The sequence below is a fragment of the Capricornis sumatraensis genome, chromosome 4 (genome assembly GCF_032405125.1).
Source record: "Capricornis sumatraensis isolate serow.1 chromosome 4, serow.2, whole genome shotgun sequence".
Classification (NCBI taxonomy): Eukaryota; Metazoa; Chordata; class Mammalia; order Artiodactyla; family Bovidae; genus Capricornis; species Capricornis sumatraensis.
In genome coordinates, this window is record NC_091072.1 from 109279069 (window position 1) to 109298728 (window position 19660).

General features: G+C 40.0%; 1 protein-coding gene across 1 annotated transcript in view; it reads left to right on the forward strand.

The window, feature by feature from the left end:
- MYBPC1 (myosin binding protein C1) overlaps nucleotides 1-19660 on the forward strand; it is a 92092-nt gene that overhangs the window by 9434 nt on the left and 62998 nt on the right. Inside the window, exons 2-9 of the mRNA XM_068971476.1 lie at nucleotides 3798-3908; nucleotides 9828-9869; nucleotides 12244-12285; nucleotides 13376-13417; nucleotides 14210-14251; nucleotides 15048-15089; nucleotides 16353-16378; nucleotides 17199-17373. Coding sequence (XP_068827577.1) covers nucleotides 3798-3908; nucleotides 9828-9869; nucleotides 12244-12285; nucleotides 13376-13417; nucleotides 14210-14251; nucleotides 15048-15089; nucleotides 16353-16378; nucleotides 17199-17373 — 522 coding nt within the window. The remainder of the gene's footprint in view (nucleotides 1-3797; nucleotides 3909-9827; nucleotides 9870-12243; nucleotides 12286-13375; nucleotides 13418-14209; nucleotides 14252-15047; nucleotides 15090-16352; nucleotides 16379-17198; nucleotides 17374-19660) is intronic.

The window sequence follows — 19660 nt, forward strand, 5'->3', positions numbered from 1 at the left end:
TGAAGCTGCCCCCTTCTCTTCCCTCTGTTGTTTGCTTTGGATCCTGGCCAGGTCAATAATCTAGTTGAGCAGGACTACACTGCAGAGTACCCCATTTAAGGAGGAACTCATTCTCAAGGTCGTGCAAATGTAAGGTCCAGACCTGAGTGTCAGTGCCTCTGTAAGTGATGTGCCCTAGTCACCTGGCTCCCCTCACCCTAGTTCCAGTTCCAGGGCTGGGGACCCAGGTGAGAGGTCTTCTCTTGGGAGTAAAGCATTTGAGCTCTGAGAGTGCCGGGGGGAGGAGCTTGAGACAATTCATTTTGCTCTTCAGAAGTCCTTATAATTTGCTGATCAGCAGCTGTTATCTGGATAAGTGAGGTTGTTAGATAGCTGAATTCTAAATAAGGGAGGTGATACTAGACAATATCACTCTTTTGTTCCTGTTAATTATGTACACTGTAGAATAAGTTACTGCCTCCAAATCACTCTGTGGCTTTTATTTTGACTTATTCACTCATTTTATTAAGCAAGGCTATGGATTTTTCCTAAATGATGCATATGACATGAGTTTATTTTTTTTAAGTATACACACACAAAATAATTTTCAAAGATTTACCATAAATTCTAAATAATTCTCAAACTTTTCAGTCTCAGATCAACTGGCCTACAGTAATTGCTGATGACATTAAAAAGTATTGTCTATGTGACTCTATTAATATTTACTGAATTTGAAATTAAAATGGATGAACTTTTAAAGCATAAGAGTACAAAGCACATGTTCTATTAGCTGTCAGAGTGTTAACATCATCACACATTATATATCTTTTGGAAAACTCCACTGCCTGTGAAAGAATGAGTAAAAAAGGCATAAAATGTCTGAGCATTATTATGAAAATAGTTTTGACCACATGGACTCCTCAAGAGGATTTCAGGGGCTCTTGGGGATCCCAGATCATACTTTGAGAATTTCTGTTGTAAGTCAGTATATAATTGCCTCTAAAAAATGTATCAGTTCAGTTCAGTTGCTCAGTCGTGTCTGACTCTTTGCAACCCCATGAACCGCAGCATGCCAGGCCTCCCTGTCCATCACCAACTCCCAGAGTTCAACCAAACCCACATCCACTGAGTCACTGATGCCATCCAACCATCCCATCCTCTGTCGTCCCCTTCTCCTCCTACCTCAATCTTTCCCAGTACTAAGGTCTTTTCAAATGAGTCAGCTCTTCACATCAGGTGGCCAAAGTATTGGAGTTTCAGCTTCAACATCAGTCCTTCCAATGAATACTCAGGATTGATTTCCTTTAGGATGGACTGGTTGGATCACCTTGCAGTCCAAGGGACTCTCAATTGTCTTCTCCAACACCACAGTTCAAAAGCATCAATTCTTCAGAGCTCATATATAATCCCCCCTTAAATTCCAAGGTATAAAATCCAGACCTGTGGCCCATAGTGAATAGAACAAGAGACAAAACAATCATATAATTGTGAAAACATTAAATTACATCTAATTTGTGTACGAAAATCTTGATCTCTGATGCATAAGCAATATGGTCAGTGCAAATCCACTATCATTCCTGTTTGCTAATTTTTTGGTGGCTTTTATGATTCATATAATCAAAACTTCTCTAAGTGCAATGAATGTCCCCATGCAGACAATATTTTATATTAAAGTGGTTTCCATTGTGCTGTTATCTAGGCATATGAAAGATGGGCTGTGACATGACTTGTGCCAGACGTCACTATCAACAATGTTTATTGTTTATTTAATCCAAAAGAAAAGACAATGCTATAGTACCAAAAGTTGCAAGAGTTGGCCAGATAAAACCTTATTTACCACAATGTTTGCAATATATAAAGCATTCACATATTTTATTTCAAACCAAGAATTTGACTTTTAGGGAATTTCCTGGTGGTCCAGTGGTTAAGACTCTGTACTTCCACTGCAGAGGATGTGAGTTTGATCCCTGGTTGGGGAATTAAGATCCCACATGCCATGTTAGGTGGCCAAAAGTAAATAAAAATTAAGAGGAAAAAAAAAGAATTTGACTTTGAGAATAAGAAATAATAATTAAGAATAGCATGCAGTTTTCTCCTGCACCCCAGGTTACCAAAGGATGGTTTTAGCACATTTGTTTTATCCAAAAAAAGTGACAGAAAGCCACATAAACACAAAAATAGACGTTTAATGATAACAACTGTTATTATGTGTTCTTATTATCTTTTCTATGCCTATTAACATATTCATATAATGTAATTATGCTCTCTGTGCTGTTAAAAGCCTAAATTAAATTGCACATGAGGGCCTATAAAATAATTTTTAAGTAAATCAAACAGTATATTATTTAAGCAGTGAGCCCATGGGAGGAAGAGACCTGGGTTGTTTATATCATTTTGGTGTATAGACACAGAAAGAGAGGCAGATTAATGCCTTTTATTAAAACTTAGCATTTTTTCCTCTTTAATGTATTGACCATGGAACCCTTGATTATGGAAAATAGAAATAGACTGCACTGGAGGGAGCCAACCATTTATGGAGTACTGGGTGCCTAGTCTTTCAGCAGAGACAAGAACCACATATGGGCTGTCTCTTTCATAGCAGCCACCAGTGCCCGTCAATTAGAAGGCCCTGGCACTAACTGTGCAGGCCTGCCATTGGCGGCATACCTGTGCTTCTTACAGTAGGTGGTCATAGGAAAAATCCACCATAAATAGATCAAGCCCTTTGGAAGCATGTCGGTGTCGCAGAGGGAAAGAAAGGCTATATCCGTGAGTTAGGGAGGATTAAGGACAGCCGCCCTTGCTGAAGGAGCCTTAGTTGCTGGGTCAGAGTCTGGTTGGTTTTTATGTGGTCCATGAAAATATTTCCTGGGTTTAATTTTTCAGAATATACAGATTTCTCTCTTTCTTTCAATTCAAAATTATTTAAAGACAGCAACTTACTTAACCCTCCTTCTTGAGTCCATCCTGTTGGTCTGTTTTCCAGTGGAGACAATGGGGACGGATGGATGAGGGGGACAAAAAGCCAACTTTATTCACCTGGAAGCAAAGGCCCACAGAATTTGCCTTTTTTTTAAAAAAAAAATTGAATTTGTTACAATATTGCTTCTTTTTGTTCGTTTGTTTTAACGTTTTGGTTATTTGGGCCACAAGATAGGATCTTTGGCCACAAGATAATTTTGGCCACTTGTAGGATCTCAGCTCACCAACCAGGGACTGAACCCACACTCCCTGCATTGGAAGGCGAAGTCTTAACCTCTGGGCAGCCAGGGAAGTCCCTGCCCTTTGGTTTCTGAATAAGCAGAAATATAGCAGCCACTGAAGAAGGAAATGGCAGCCCACTCCAGTATTCTTGCCTGAAGAATTCCGTGGACAGAGATGCCTGGTGGGCTCCTCTTTACAGTCACAAAGAGTCAGACACAACTGCATAAACAACAAACAACAACCTCAACAGATGCCCATTTGCTCAGATCTCAGAAATTAGGGAGCTTCCCAGGCCTGTGTTTCCTGACTGTTGCAGCATGGTAAAGCTGGGTGACGATGGGATTGGCATAGTTGGCTGAGGGTTATTTGCTGAGAAAACTAGCCTACATTTTGAAACGGGGAATCCTTAGAAAGGCAAGAGGTGGTAATTTTATTTATTCATTTATTTGACTTCGCTGGGTCTTAGTTGTATCACACGGGATCAAGCTTCTAGACCAGGGATTGAACCTGGGCCCCCTGCTTTGGGAGGTCAGAGTGTTTGCCACTGAACCATCAGGGAAGTCCCCAAAGGGTGTTTTGGAGGTCAAAACTCTGGTCCTAATTGCTCTTTCAAGATAGAAGGTATGTTGACAATAAGAAGAGTCTAAATGATGAAGCTGGGTATGTGCCTGGGAAAAGTCAGCCAGCGGAAGGGTCACCAGCGGGAGACATAGTGTACCCTGCGGGTAAGGCAGATGAAGAAAGCTGCCCTTGGAGTGCCAGGGGATGGTTCTTGATTTCTTGGCAGTGAGCAGAAGGGGCTTTTGTGTGGGTAGAAACAGCCTGCCAGTCAACTATATTTATAGAGCACCTGCTGTGCAGAATTTGAAAAGGAGGAGGAGACAGGCCTTGTCCTCAAGAAGCTTGTGATCAAAGAAGTGCATGTACTGTGAACCCATTACCACTCACAGTCATGTTTGGAATGGGAGAGGATTCAGTGATACTTAACGGCACAGTCTGAGCCTCCTTATTCAAAGTGTGTGTCAAGGACCAGCAGCACTAGCATCAGTGGGGGGCCAGTTAGACATGCAGAATCTGGAAACCCCCCACAGATCCCCAGAATCAGAACCTACACTTGACCAAACCCCAAGGTGATCCGTGTGCTCACAGCAGTGTCAGGAGCACCAGAAGGACTATGGAAGTGCTGAGTCTCAAATATTTCGGGAGAGGAAAGCCTTCTGGCTTGGTGACTAAACCAGCAGAAAAGCCACTTAATTTACCTCTGAGATTCTTAAACACGGGCATCTCATCTTAGCTACCTTTATAAACCCCATCCTTGTTAAATTCATAATGAGGCTCGATAAATTCCACTTGTGCTGGAATTCTTTGTTTTAAATGCCTTGAAATCTATTGAGAGTTCATCTTCTTATGCTTTTTGTTCCATCAGGATTGATTTGATTGATCAATTTACTTAATTGTGCAAACTCTGTAATGCATATGTGTGTGTGTTGTCTGTTAAGTCATGTCTGACTCTGCGACCCCATGGACTACAGTCCACCAGGCCCCTCTATCCATGGCATTCTCCAGGAAAGAATACTGGAGTGGGTTGCCATTTCCTTTTCCAGGGGATCTTCCTGACCCAGGGATCAAACTTGAGTCTCTTACATTTCCTGCATTGGCAGGCAGGTTCTTTACCTCTAGTGCCACTTGTAGAACTCATCAAAATATTAATTATTACCATTTTACAGTAGAAGAGTGAGGGGCCTCCCTCCTTCGTTTAATTCTCAGATGCTTCCTCAGATGCCACTCCAATCCCAAACGTGGTCTAAAGTGATGTAGCCCATGAAATAAGGCAAATCTCAGGAGGTAGCATGTGAGGAAAGACAGGATTGTCCTTCTCCCAGGTGTGTCATGATGAAACCGTGATCATAATGTGAGAACTATGGAAAGAGAGAGAAAGTATCTATGATGTTTATTGCATTCCCTGTCCCTGCAGGAACCCCTTCATTCCTGCCAGCAACCCTTGAGATGAGTTCTGTTGCTATTTCCATTACTCAGATGAGGAAACTGAAGCATATTCTACTCCCTGGGGCAACATCTAAATGAAGTGATGCGGCCTTGACCATCAGACCAATCAGTTCAGCAGGGGAAAATGCAGTGAAATCTCTGCAAAGTCCCTCAGCCCGTTTGTGCCTCCACAAGAGTGATCAGCTGAGAAGGGAAGTTCACTTCCATCCTGAAGAGGCCAGGCTTCCTAGTGGCTCAGACGGTAAAGCGTCTGCCTGCAATGTGGGAGACCTGGGTTCTATTCCTGAGTCAGGAAGATCCCCTCGAGAAGGAAATGGCAATCCACTCTAGCACTCTTGCCTGGAAAATCCCATGGACGGAGGAGCCTGATAGGCTACAGTCCGTGGAGTCGCAAAGAGTCAGACACGACTGAGCGACTTCACTTTCACTGACTCAAGCAGACCTGGGTCAGAGCCCGGTTCTACCCTTCAGGGGCTGTGGGACCCCACAGGGCCTCAGTTCCCATATGTAAAATGAGGATAATGATAATACTGACTGCAGAGTGTTGTAAGGTTGATAGGAAGTAATATACACTAGGTCCTGCATGCAGTGAGTGGCCAATGCATGGTTGTTATTTATTTATTCCTTCACCGGCTGTATAATAATGGGGTTTCTATGATTTTAAGAAGGAAACACTATGGGTCTGCCTACTCACCAGGCAGACATGAGTTTTCCTACTTCTGTTTGCCACAACTACCCTAAAAATGTGGGTCAGAGGTTAAAGCATCTGCCTCGAATGCAGGAGACCCGGGTTCGATCCCTAGGTCGGGAAGATCCCCTGCAAAAGGAAATGGCAACCCACTCCAGTATTCTTGCTTGGAGAATCCCATGGACAGAGAAGCCTAGTAGGTTACCATCCATGGGGTCGCAAAGAGTCGGACACGACTGAGTGACTTCACCTTACCCTAAAAATGCACAAGCAGTAATACCCTATAATGTTTCTGTAGTTCTGAGTATCTGACATAGTTGACTGTCAGTGATGGGTGAAATGTGGATTTGTTGGAAGTTGAACTAAGCCCTTTAAACTGTCATTTTGGTTTGTTTTGGAGGCTGTTACATAGAACACTGGGGCTACAGACATCACAAAAATGAAGAATACAGAGTCAGGGCATTTTTACAGCTTCAGTGTCAAGAAACGTTCTCTTTTGTTTATTTAATTAGAATTCACCTTTGGCCTTTTTTCCAAAATAAGATTTTAAGCAACCACGGCTTTCCTTACAAAATGGGCCTTTGTTTACAAAGATGTTGAGAAAGCATGGCCAATTTGATAGTTCACACAGTGACAGAAGACTCCCTTGTTAATTTTTAAAAATCAATTCATTTAAAGTGGTTTTAGCAATAAGAAGAGGTACTAGGGAGATAGGAAAGGAATCAAAGATCCCTGTTTTTGTTTAGTTGAGAGGAACAGGAAACATAAATATATGGGACTTCCCTGGTGATCTAGTGATTAAAATACTGCACTTCCAATGCTACAAGTGCAGGTTCAGTCAGTGGCTGGGGAGCTAAAATTCTGCATGTAGTGAAGTGAGGCTAAAAACACCCCCAAAAAACAAAAAAAGAAACACAAATATATGGAAACAGCTGGAAAATAATTTTTTCCAGTTCATAAATATTTATTTAGATTTCCCTTAATTTCTCTCAATAGTGTTTTATAAAGTTCTGCATAAGAATTTTGCACATTTTTAATTAGGTTTATTCCTAGATATTTTACTTTGTGGACTTTATTCTATAGTAAAATAATGTTGTTGTTTTTTTTTTACATTATTTTCTAACTACCTCCAGCCTAGCAACCTTATTAAGGTAACATTATTTTTAAATATTTGTTTATAGATTCAGTTGAATTTTTTTGTGTGTAATAATTCCATCTAATAAATAATAAAATAATTTTTCCTCCATTGTAATACTTCCACATATTTTTTTCATATCTTACTGCATGATTTAGAAACTGTTATATAATTAAGGAATAAAGAGTGTATTATGAGGTGGTCCAGAATGCCTCCAGAATAAAGAAGGGGAACAGAATGGTATAACCAGCTCTGAGAGTCTTTAAGAGAAATGTCAAAAAAAGCAGACCAAGATTGCCAAAGAATAATAATGGTAATAGTTACTGCTGCAAATTGTAGGGCTCTCTCTACATGCCAGGAACTGTGCTGTGCATTTTACAAGGATTAGCACCCTAAGAGCTCATTTGTCTTATTATCCCTATTTCATAGATGAGCATGCCAAGACTGACAGAGATTAAGGAATTGTCCTCGATTATACAGCTCCTAAGATGTAGAGTCAGGGTTCGAACCTAGGTCTGTCTGACACAGTCACACGTAGAGAAAAAAACAAAAGGTCAGTTGGGGAGAAGATCATCACTCTTTCCAGTGGCATAAAGGTCAGAAGGTGAAAAAAGAAACCAGCTCTAGAACAGAGGGGCCACCAGAGTGTAATGAGAAGAGGGAGTGTTAGGAGGTGCCTGCCAGCAATGGCTTTGACCTTTAACCTGAGGAGTGTAGACCCAACCTAGTAGGTAACGGGCACCTTCATGAGTAGAGGAACAGGCTGAAAGACAGTGAGAGCATAGGTGAACCTGCCATCATGGGGAAAATATACTAGAAGGCAGGGAAACTTGTTTTTATCTCTTCAAGTATTTTTTAATCAGAGTATAATTGCTTTACAATGTTGTGCTAGTTTCCACCATACAACATGAATCAGCCTTAGGATTACACATGTCCCCTCCCTCTCGGAGAAACTTGTCTTAAAGGGAGCCAGGAAGAGGTCCACGGGCGTTGGATGACAATGGCACCGTCCAAAAGATAGAGTGTCAAAGACGTTGGCTCCTCACTCTCGGTATTCTGATATCCATGTGCAGCTTCAGCTCACCCAAAGCTCAGAGGTCAATATTAGATTTCCATTGCCACAGTCAGAGCTCTGAAAATAAAATCCTTTGACGGAGGGTTTCATCTCCGGGTTGACACTGGCAGCAAAGATCCTTTCCATGACGTGGCAAAGAAACGAAAGCGTTTCTGGTGTGCCATCTATGGGACGCTTGTGCTTTCACCGTATCGCCAAACCATGTCACATCCTGCACGTTATCTTCTGTCTGTCTGTACGGTGATACGTCTTTTCTCCTTTGGTTATATTTCCCCAATAGTAAATTGTAATATACTTGCTTATGATCATTTGGATGAAAATGCAGTAATTGTGCATTTTAAGCAGTAAGTTGGAATTTATACCCGGCACAAAACATTAGTGATGAAAAAAGACGTTGCTGTCTCCTGGCAGCCCTGCATTCCTTCTCTCTTCATTTGCTGCTCTTGCAATGCAGGCTCCTTCTTCTGTCTCTTCCCAGCCTGCCTATACTAAAACGGGGCACTGATGATTCTCAGACCAAGGTGCTTGTTGTAAGGTATTGTCCTCTTTGCTTGGAAAGAGCTACTTGTGGGGAAACAATGTGGAAAATCATAGATCTGGACAAAGCTAAAACTCCTGGAATCCCACAATATGCTTCTACTACAAAAAATTTTCTTCAATGTTTATTTATTAAACAAAAAGTAATTTTTTTAAAAAAGATCACCTTCATTAACTCTCTCTTCCTGCCCTAAAGTAGGAGCAGCCGATTCAGATACCCATCACTAATTCCCTATTCTGGGCATCCATAGGGATTAAGCAGGGGAAATTCTATCCACATTGTTCATAAGATATGCCTTTAGCTACTTGGATATATATTCTTTTACTTTACTGGAATATAATTGCTTTACAATGTTGTGTTAGTTTCTGCGGTGCAATGAAGAGAATCAGCTACATGTATGCATATACCCTCTCCCTCTTGGATCTCCTTCCCATAACCCTGGACATATATTCTTCAGTAGAAGTTTCTTTAACATACTTTACTGCCAGATTGCTATAATCCTGGGTACCCAAAGCCAAGTACAAAAACTCAAAACCAGAGTCCCGAGAACTTTGGATAAGTATAGGCAAAATATCTCCAGGCACACAAACTTCCAAGAATGACTGTGACTATGAGGGAGGCTAGTTCTCTTTCCCAGTGAACAGTGGTTTACTTTATGATAAGAGGAAGTGCTGCAAAGCCAGAGGACTTTGTTCCCATCATCATTCAGAAAGAGATGATGCTGGTGGTGATGCTGTAGTGCTCTTGCTGTCTGAGGAATCTGGGGTCTCGTTTTCTGAACACCTGAGGTTCTAAGGGACGTGCTTGGTACTCACTGTGTCTCATTTCAGCCTCACAGCAACCCTAAACATATGAGATAGGTATCGTGTCCATTTCTCCAGGGAAGGGAAACCGGCTCAGTGCCATTAAATGCTCTGCCTGCTGCCCAAGAACATAACTAAGTAGAAGGACTTCTGGATGCCCATTTTACCCAGTCTCTGTCCATTACTACACTCTGCCTCTCCTGGAAGTCTACATATCTTCAAGCCGCATTTAGGTCCTCACCTCATGCCATACACCAAAAGACAGTGTGCCTTGGGTTGATGCATTTCCTCCCTTGTCAGTCTCTGGAAGACGGAGTTGAGCAGAGCCTGGAGCTGTGGAAAGTAACTTTTCTCAGAATAACAGAGACTGACACTTCCATTACTCTTTTCATTTCTAGAAAATGAAGTGCTGGCCCCAGCTCCAGCTCCAACCCCAGAAGGTGAGTAACAAATTACAGTCTTGCACGTTTAGTCTGCAAACACAGAACGTCCATCCCAGCGTGATTTGTCCTCCATGGAAGCTGTGAGTATTAAGCTAACTCCTGGCTGTCACGGGTTTGTAATCATAACTGTACCTTGTGTTTATATAACTTTCTTATGTTAATCTGGTTTGGATGGCACATCATACACTTATTAAACTTATGAAGTTAAGCCCAAGTTCTCATGCTCATGCTTTCTCGTGGAGGCTGAGTCTCCAAGGGGCTGAAGGGTTGACAGTGCTTTTTCACACATAGCTAAAGGTAAACAGAGTTAAATTAAAGGTAAACATATATTTCTCCCTTAGCCCTGGAAGATGACCAGCCCTCGCCTTACTTGAACTTTGTCACCATCAAGAACCTCCAGAAACTCCCAGGGGAGTTTCCAGGAAGGAAACTTGGTGGTCTGGAAGGCTCAACAGCAAAAGCTGCTCCAGTCCCTAGGACTCTGTTGTCCAGCAGGTGGCAACAGATAACAAGCAATAAAGAGTTCCAGTGACTTTGGCAGGTAGAGGGAGTGTCTAGCAACACAAGTGAAGCCTGCTTTTTTTTATCCAACACCCAAGGAAGAGAATGAGATTGGAAGAATGGCAAGTTCAAATGGAATCTCCAGGACCATTTGTCTGCCTACTCAAATGGCCCCCACGGTGGAGGCAACCAGAATTGCATGCATTTTCCTACCAAGATGGGCCTCCCTGGTGGCTCAGACGGTAAAGAATCTGCCTACAATATGGGAGACCTGGGTTCAGTCCTTGGCTCGGGAAGGTCCTCTGGGTGGAGAAGATCCACTGAAGTGGCTACCCACTCCAGTATTCTTGCCTGGGAAATCCCATGGACAGAGAGCCTGGCAGGTTATAGTCCACAGGGTTGCAAAGAGTCGGACATGATTGAGCAACAACACTTTCACTTATCTTTATCATCAAGGCACCAAAGTGCTCTCTCTCACAAGATGAGAAACTGGAATCCAGTAAATAATTATTCACAGGATATTATCCATGTGCCCTAACCCTGTAGAAGGATACAGAGCTTACTGATAGCTGTGTGCAAATATACTGTATTTAGAGTGGAAGAAATCTTAGTAGGAAACATTTCCCTGTATTCAGTTTGCTTACAGCCAATTAGATAATAAAATATGGCCCAGAGAACAATTAAGTAAGATATACTGGTGGCTCAGTGATAGAGAATTCTCCTGCCAATGCAGGAGATGCAGGTTCAATCCCTGGGTCAGAAAGATACCCTGGAGAAGGAACTGGCAACCCACTCCCGTATTCTTGCCTGGAGAATCCCATGGAAAGAGAAGCCTGGTAGGCTACAATCCATGGGGTCATAAACAGCTGGACACGACTGAAGTGTCTTAGCATTCATGACAAATAAGTGAAACAGCTTCAGTGCCATTTAGTTCAAACAGGGGCAAGCTCAAGTTTAGTTTTCTCTCAAACCTACATGTGACAGTCTTCTTAGGAAGTTCTTTGGTATGTTTTCTCCTTGCACATACAGATTTATGTTTTATTTATTTTGCCAGCACTGAGGACACTGAGAACCTGCAGGCCAATACAGATATAACCTTTTCTTTCTCTTCTCCAGATCAGCAGCTGTCACTGGACCACTGTAAAGCTTCCCTTGTTATGCCATGTTTCATATTTATTGTGTAATACTGACCCCCTGTTCCTAAAACAAGTCTTCTCCCAAACTCTGCTAAAATTATCCATATTAGTTCATTCAGATTCAGATGTCTATTCATCAATCAAAAAAAAGAGAGAGAGAGAATTCATGGTTGAAACAATTCTTTTCTTGCATAAACCATAAGTCAGACACCATTTGTAGGTATCTAAACTATTAATATACAATTTTAATTAGAGATGCAAGCCAGAGGGTCTCAACTGATAAAATCTGATGTTTCGGCTCTTGTGTTACATTTTTTTGCCACACAAATTAACCAAAAAGGTTCGAAGAAGGTTCTTCAAAAAGTCTATCCCTTTTTGGCGTCTAAAATGAAGTGATCAACATTTTATACTCATTCCATACCGGCATGTTATAACATGGTCTCAGCATAGCTAAGCTATTTTAAAGAAATCTGTATTGCATGTTTCTATGTGTACTTTTTTCAACACGATCAGATTTATTAACTGTTTTTATTAAAAGTTTAATGTGACTCTACATTATCATTCTTCAATTCATAATAATTCACATATAGGGTAATAAAGGGTATGCAGCATCATTTCTGCTCTGTTCTGTTATCATTAATTTCTTGATTCCCCCCTTCACCTCATTGCTCATCACACAATTAAATGCTTTATTTTAAATGCTTTATAAAATGTGCTTGTACTTTTCCACACAGAACCAAATAAAGAGAAGGAGGCTGGAACTGCACCAGCAAAAGGTGAGTTGAAGAGAGGAAGACTGAGGATGAATTCAACAAAGTTAGAAGCAGAAAGAGCTTGGTCATGATTGCCAAGGAGGCCCCATAGAATGTGTCCGAATTAGTTAACTATGATTCCAGATGTCTATTCATCAATTTTTAAAGAGAGAGAGAGAGAATTTATAGTTGAAACAATTCTTCTCTTACATATACCATAAGTCAGTCACTGTCTGCAGAATTCTAAACTCATATGATTCTGAATGGAGAGGTACAAACCAGAGGGTCTCAACTGATACAATTTTATTTCTTGCTCTTGTATTTATTGCCACTCAGCTCAACTGAGAATATTAATATGGGTACCCAAATATTTCTTTGAAACCACTGTACGGTTGTAGATTTTATCCCCGACTTTTTAATATTATCTAGAGGTCTGAACTACTGGACTTCAAACTTTCTTAAAATGTCTGTCTATTATTGGAGTCTAAAATGAGGTGATCCGTATATTATGATATTTCCACACCAGTATGTTGTAATATCAGAGAAGGCAATGGCAGCCCACTCCAGTACTCTTGCCTGGAAAATCCCATGGACGGAGGAACCTGGTAGGCTGTAGTCCATGGAGTCCTACAAGTCGGATACGACTGAGCAACTTCACTTTCACTTTTCACTTGCATGCATTGGAGAAGGAAATAGCAACCCACTCCAGTGTTTTTGCCTGGAGAGTCCCAGGTACGGGGGAGCCTAGTAGGCTACCATCTATGGCGTCGCACAGAGTCGGACAGGACTGATGCAACTTAGCAGCAGCAGCAGCAGCATGTTGTAACATGGTCTCAGCATAACTAAGCTATTTTAGCAAAATCTATTTTGCATGATTTTATGTACACTTTTCCCCCAAGGTGATCAGATTTATTAGCTGCTTTAATCATGTTTAATGTGACTCTCTATTATAATTTACCAATTTGTAATTCATGTATAGCATAATAAAGGAGTACATAGCATCATTTATGCTCTACTCTGTTATCATTAATTCTTCTCTCCCCACCTCCACCTCGTTGAAATGAAATGTTTTCTTTAAGATACTTTATAAAATGTGCTTGTACTTTCCACACAGAACCAAACAAAGAGAAGGAGGCTGGAACTGCACCAGCAAAAGGTGAGTTGGGGGAGGAGAGTGAGACTGAATTCAACAAAGTTAGAAGCAGAAAGAGCTTGGTCATGATTACCAGGGGGCCCCATAGAATGTGTCCTTATTAGTTAGCTATGATTCAGATGTCTATTCATCAATTTTTAAAGAGAGAGAGAGAATTCATGGTTGAAACAATTCTTTCCTTACATATACCACAAGTCAGACACTGCAAGATTCTAGACTCATATGATTCTAAATGGAGAGATACAAACTAGAGGGTCTCAACTGATACAATCTGATGTTCTTGCTCTTGCATTGTATTTATTGCCACTCAGCTCAACCGAGAAGATTAATATGGGCAGCCAAATATTTTCTTTGAAACCACTGTACAATTGCAGATTTTATCCCTGTCTTTTTAATATTATCTGGAAGTCCAAACTATTGGACTTCAAGCTTTCTTTAAAAGTCTGTCTCTTGTTGGAGTCTAAAATGAAGTGATCAAACTTTATACTACTTTCAAGCCAGTATGTTATAATATGATCCCAGCATAGCTAAGCTATTTTAGCAAAATCTGTTTTGCATGATTCTATGTATACTTTTTCCCCAAGATGATCAGATTTATTAGCTGCTTTAATTAAGTTTATATGTGATTCTATAGTTTCCCAACTTGCAATTCATGTATAGCATACTAAAGGAGCACATAACATCATTCATGCCCCATTCTATCATCATTAATTCTTCTCTCCCCACCTCCACCTCATTGAAATGAAATGCTTTCTTTAAGATACTTTATAAAATGTGCTTGTACTTTCCACACAGAACCAAATAAAGAGAAGGAGGCTGGAACTGCACCAGCAAAAGGTGAGTTGGAGGAGGGAGATTGAGGCTGAATTCAACAAAGTTAGAAGCAGAAAGAGTTTGGTCATGATTACCAGGGAGCCCCATAGAATGTGTCCTTATTAGTTAGCTACGATTCAGATGTCTATTCATCAATTTTTAAAGAGAGAGAGAGAATTCATGGTTGAAATAATTCTTTTCTTATATACACCACAAGTCAGACACTGCAGGATTCTAGACTCATGTCATTCTAAATGGAGAGATACAAACCAGAGGGTCTCAACTGATACAATCTGATGTTCTTGCTCTTGCATTGTATTTATTGCCACTCAGCTCAACCGAGAAGATTAATATGGGCACCCAAATATTCTCTTTGAAACCATTGTACAATTGCAGATTTTATCCCTGACTTTTTAATATTATCTGAGGTCCAAACTATTGGACTTCAAACTTTCTTTAAAACTCTGTCTCTTGTTGGAGTCTAAAATGAAGTGATCAAACTTTATACTATTATCAAACCAATATAATATGGTCCCAGCATAGCTAAGCTGTTTTAGCAAAATCCGTTTTGCATGATTTTGTGAACACTTTTTCCCCAAGATGATGAGATTTATTAGCTGCTTTTATTAAGTTTATATGTGATTCTATAATTCCCCAATTTGCAATTCATGTATAGCATATTAAAGGAGAACATAGCATCATTTATGCTCTATTCTGAGGTCCTTAATTCTTCTCTCCCCACCTCCACCCCATTGCTTATCACACAATAAAATACTCTCGTTAACGTATTTTTTAAAGTGTGCTTGTACTTTCCACACAGAACCAAATAAAGAAAAGGAGGCCGGAACTTCACCGGGAAAAGGTGAGTTAGAGGGAGGGAGAGTGAAGCTGAATTCAACAAAGCTAGAAGCAGAAAGAGCTCAGCAATGATTACCATGGAGGCCCCAAAGAATTTCTCTGCAGTATGTTTCATCAGTGTGGTTTAGAGTTCTTCCTTGGCATTTTATCCGCACAGCGTAATCAACATTAATGACAAATGGTGCTTTGATCAGTTTTCATCACATTTTCAAAAGAAGAGCAGCAATGATACTATCACAAGAACTTGCTGTGATGCCAGCAAATTTATTAGTAGTTTCCAAGTTCCCATGTGCATGTGAAGGAAAAGAGATGTCTGGTCTTCTTGGGATTACACCAATTTGGAAAGCTTTCTTGATTACCCAGATTTTTTTAAATTGAATGTTTTCATGTTAGTATGTAAACTGTTCCAGGTTTCACTAGTAATTTTGAAAACTAGCATCCCGTTTTGTAACACTTTGCATTCATGTAGATTTATAGAATGAGTTATATAGAGGGATAATATAAGTTTAAGCAAGCATCATGTTACTCCTTCCTTGAATTGGAAGCATTCATTTCTGTACTATTATTCTAGTCTCACTTTATATGGGGGTAGTCTAGTTTTAGAAAATGAATAATCTTTATCATATACTTTTTCATGGGTCCATGAAATGCTAATTCCTTTGTTTCCTCATGGAAGAAGTCGTTGTCATTCCTGACCATTTGTCTCAAGTCAAGGGACATTAGTCTCCTATAGAAGAAAGTTTCCGCTGAGGTAGATGACAATTTTGCTTTGTACATCCACATCACCATTTAAAATTTTTATTTGGTATTTGTGCAATGAAAAACATAGTTTAAATTCTGGAATAATCCATTATTTCTCTTTTATTCTGGAAACCCCTTCTGTTTGTTCTTACTATGTTAAATTTCATTAACGAATTCCTATGATATTATTATCTTCTATACATTAGTAAAATACTTTTTTTTCTTTCTTTCAGTACATTGGACTACTTTTCTTCAGCTAACTTGAATTTACAGCTCTCATAAATGAATACCTAATGTTAGTACACTCACTTTGTCCTTGACCTTCAGTGGCTTCCATGGATAGTTAACATGAATGCTAATCCCGGCCACATGGACCAGTCTGAAGGTTATTTGCTTATGGAATGCAGTGAGTGCAAACTCCTAGAACACCTTCCATGAGATGGGTTCAAGGAGGTTTGGACATCCTGGCTGAAGTTATTGTAACATTATTCTTTACAAGGCTGATGGTGTACACCTCTGTTTCCAGATTTGGAAAGGTGCTTGGACCAGGCTGTAAGGCTTAACCAACAGAGCAGATGATGTAATCCCAGAAGGCAAACTGTCAAAGTTTTAACAAAGCCTGTCCCTGACCCTTAATCTGAAAAACCATATTATATTTGTGTGTTTAAATGAGAAAATGCCAGCTTTAAGTTAAAATCAACCAACCAACCAGTCTACCACTCCAAAAAGCTCTTTATGCAGAACACAATATGATGAAAGAGCAAGGTCATTATGACCAAGAAGGGCATTTTGAAATTAGTAACATTTTTTTTCTGACATTTGCAGAAGTTAAACAAGGTCATGGCCACATGCAGTCACATGCTCAGGAACATAAACTGCCATGTATGTGTTTGCTCTACATGCCTAGAAAGCAAATCGATTTAGGATAGAAAGTGACATCCCTAAATAAAGAAGGTAGGTGGTGGAAGTTATTTCTAAATATCCAGTCCCCTTCAACTATTATTTACTTTGATCAAGGACAGAGAAATTTCAAAGAAAATACTCAAGTAAAAAGTAAACACAATAATCATTGCTACATATATAGCCCTGGCTGAGAAAGAATTCTTGCATGAACGTGAGCAAGACTGACAGGTGCAACAGACCTGCCTTCCAGTTTATGCTAGAATCCCTGTCCTTCACCCTCCCCCCACCCTCAGTCCATCTAATTGTTTTTAACCATTCAAGGCAGTTGCTACTTTTTCCCATGACCATCCTAACTTACTTTCACTTCCTCTTCTTTCTCCTGATTTTTCTTGGACTGATTGTGTGTGTCATTAAATCACCCTTTTCTCCACTTAATCTTGTATTAATTGTTCACTCCTTTTCCTAACAGGCTGTAAGCTTTGTGATGGTCAGGCACCAAGTCTTAACACCTCTTTGGACTTCTCATCTCATTTCTTCCAGCATCTGGCAGAGAGCTGCATATGGCGATCTCCTAATAAATACCTGTAGAATGAATGATCAGTTGAATGTCCGTGCTGACTTAGCTGCTGAGCGTACAGACAATGGTAATCTAGATAGATTTTTATTTCCATTTGCTGGGCAGGAGGATGAACATCCATCCCATGCATGCTCTTAGTTAGTAAGGTTTGGAATGGGATGCCAGTGCTGTGTATTATGTATGCTCATCCTAAGACAACATGGATGATATAAGATCAGCCCATTTAACATTACTGGAAATGGTCACATCTGGATTAGAACATTTCTTGCACTTCAGTGTACTATCTAATTAGTTGAAGTATATTCAGTTAATAGCTCCAAGATGCTCGCTATTAAGAACATTCATTAGACTGATTGTAGTTCCATCAGGACAAAGAGAGAACAAATAGCCATCAATCTCCCTTTATGCCACATACATGACATATTCTGGGCTTAACCTGACCTTCATTTATAGAAACAGAGTCATAGAGGGCATGTCATTAATCATGGCTCTCTCTGATATTAATCTAAATTAATGTTAAAAAAGAGAACAACATCCATAGCAAAGCCATCTTAATATCTTTTCCAGATTGACTGTATCATTCTGTGACAACCTGCCGATGTTCTGAATTTTTGTTTTTTTGTAGTCGTAGAATGTTGTTTGGTTCTGATATCGATCTTACTGGTAGTGTTTGTGACTAGATGTGCCAACTTTTCACATCTACGGAGTCACTGGTAAACAGCTGATTTCTCAGGAAGTGGTTTATTATTTGTTTATATTTGCTTGTTTGCCCCTAGACTTGCCTATCTAGGTATCCTGTTCCCTAATAGTGCTCACTGTCTTGGAATTGAAACGATCAAGATGACAATAAAGAAAGGGGTTTAATCAAACAGCAACATTGGAATTTAGATATCCCTTTCAGAGTTTGTACTGGAAGATAATGTCCTTGAAAAAATAATGCTGCTGTGGCTTAGAATTCTTCCGAAATAATCACAGGTAGCAAATCAATGGAAAGCTAAGTATAGTATCTATATCCTCAGTGGGGCCAGAGATCTGCCTTCTATTCCAATATTCATTTATTCATCTCAAGTGTCCACTGAGTATTGGCTATGTGCCAGGGGCAAGTCTGGGAACTGGGTCTTGCTCTCTTAGAGCCAATTTTCGGGAACTTTAGAAGGAAGAATGGGCTTCCTTGATGGCTCAGGTGGTAAATAATCTGCCCGGCAATGTGGGAGACCCAGGTTTGATCTCTGGGCAGAGAAAATCTCTTGGAGAAGGGAATGGCTACCCACTCCAGTATTCTTGCCTAGAGAATTCCATGGACAGAGAAGCTTGGTGGGCAACATGGGATCGCATGGGGTCCATGCAACCTGGGGTCGCAAAGAGTCAGATACAACCAAGCAACTCACATTTTCACTTTTCAGAGAGGAGAATACCATTAGTAGAGGACGGTAGATTTCAGCTACCGTCACAGTAGACAACTGTGATGGAGGGCCATAGGCGGAGAATAATGTGGGTGCACAAGTGGGGTCATACTGTTTTTTTTCTTTTGATCAATCAATATCATATGTGTGAACTTAGTCTAATGAGACTGAGTCTCTTCTGTGCTGAAACGATTAGCCCTGTGGGGCATTTCAAATCTGGTCCTATGAGTGGTTCCGCATCTGTCAGTAGCGTTAGAATCAGAGATCAGCTTGCAGATCAGTACTCATCCTAATGCCTAAGTTCTGATATATATTTTTCAATTTTGAAACTCATCATTTTATAGCTAGTATATTTTTTGGTAAGCCCAGCTGGGATCGTTAATGCCACTCTTTATTTTCCTTCCAGAGAAAAAACTGCCCTTGGTTATTGCTGCAACAGAGATGAAAACTTCTTTTTCCCAGGCATTTTCATTAACATTACCACGAACTATCACGAATGTGTGTATTTACTGTCTCGTAACTTGAGATGAAGTGTCTTTCTTTTAGCGTGAATGTGGTTATAGGATGAGGATGTGAATCAGCAGAAGTTCCAGCAAATTTCTCCTAAATGATATGATTTCTTAAATGAAATGATTTTTTTTTTCATTTAGGTCCATTTACATCTGCAATAACATTGTCTTGGTCTGTATATTCCAACTACATGATTTATTTATAATGAATTTTGTTAAAAGTTAATATGACTATACTTCAACATCTTAAAACACAGCCATTATAAAATGAAACGTTGATTTAATAGATTTTGGGGGAAACTCATTAAATAAATGCAATTATAGTACAGTGAATCCTGATTTCAAAAGCACCAAAGTGTGAAGACAGGTGTCTCATTCAGAAAATACCATAAATTAATTAAATGTCTCAAAACATGATGAATTAATGTTAGCTGTTTTTGTT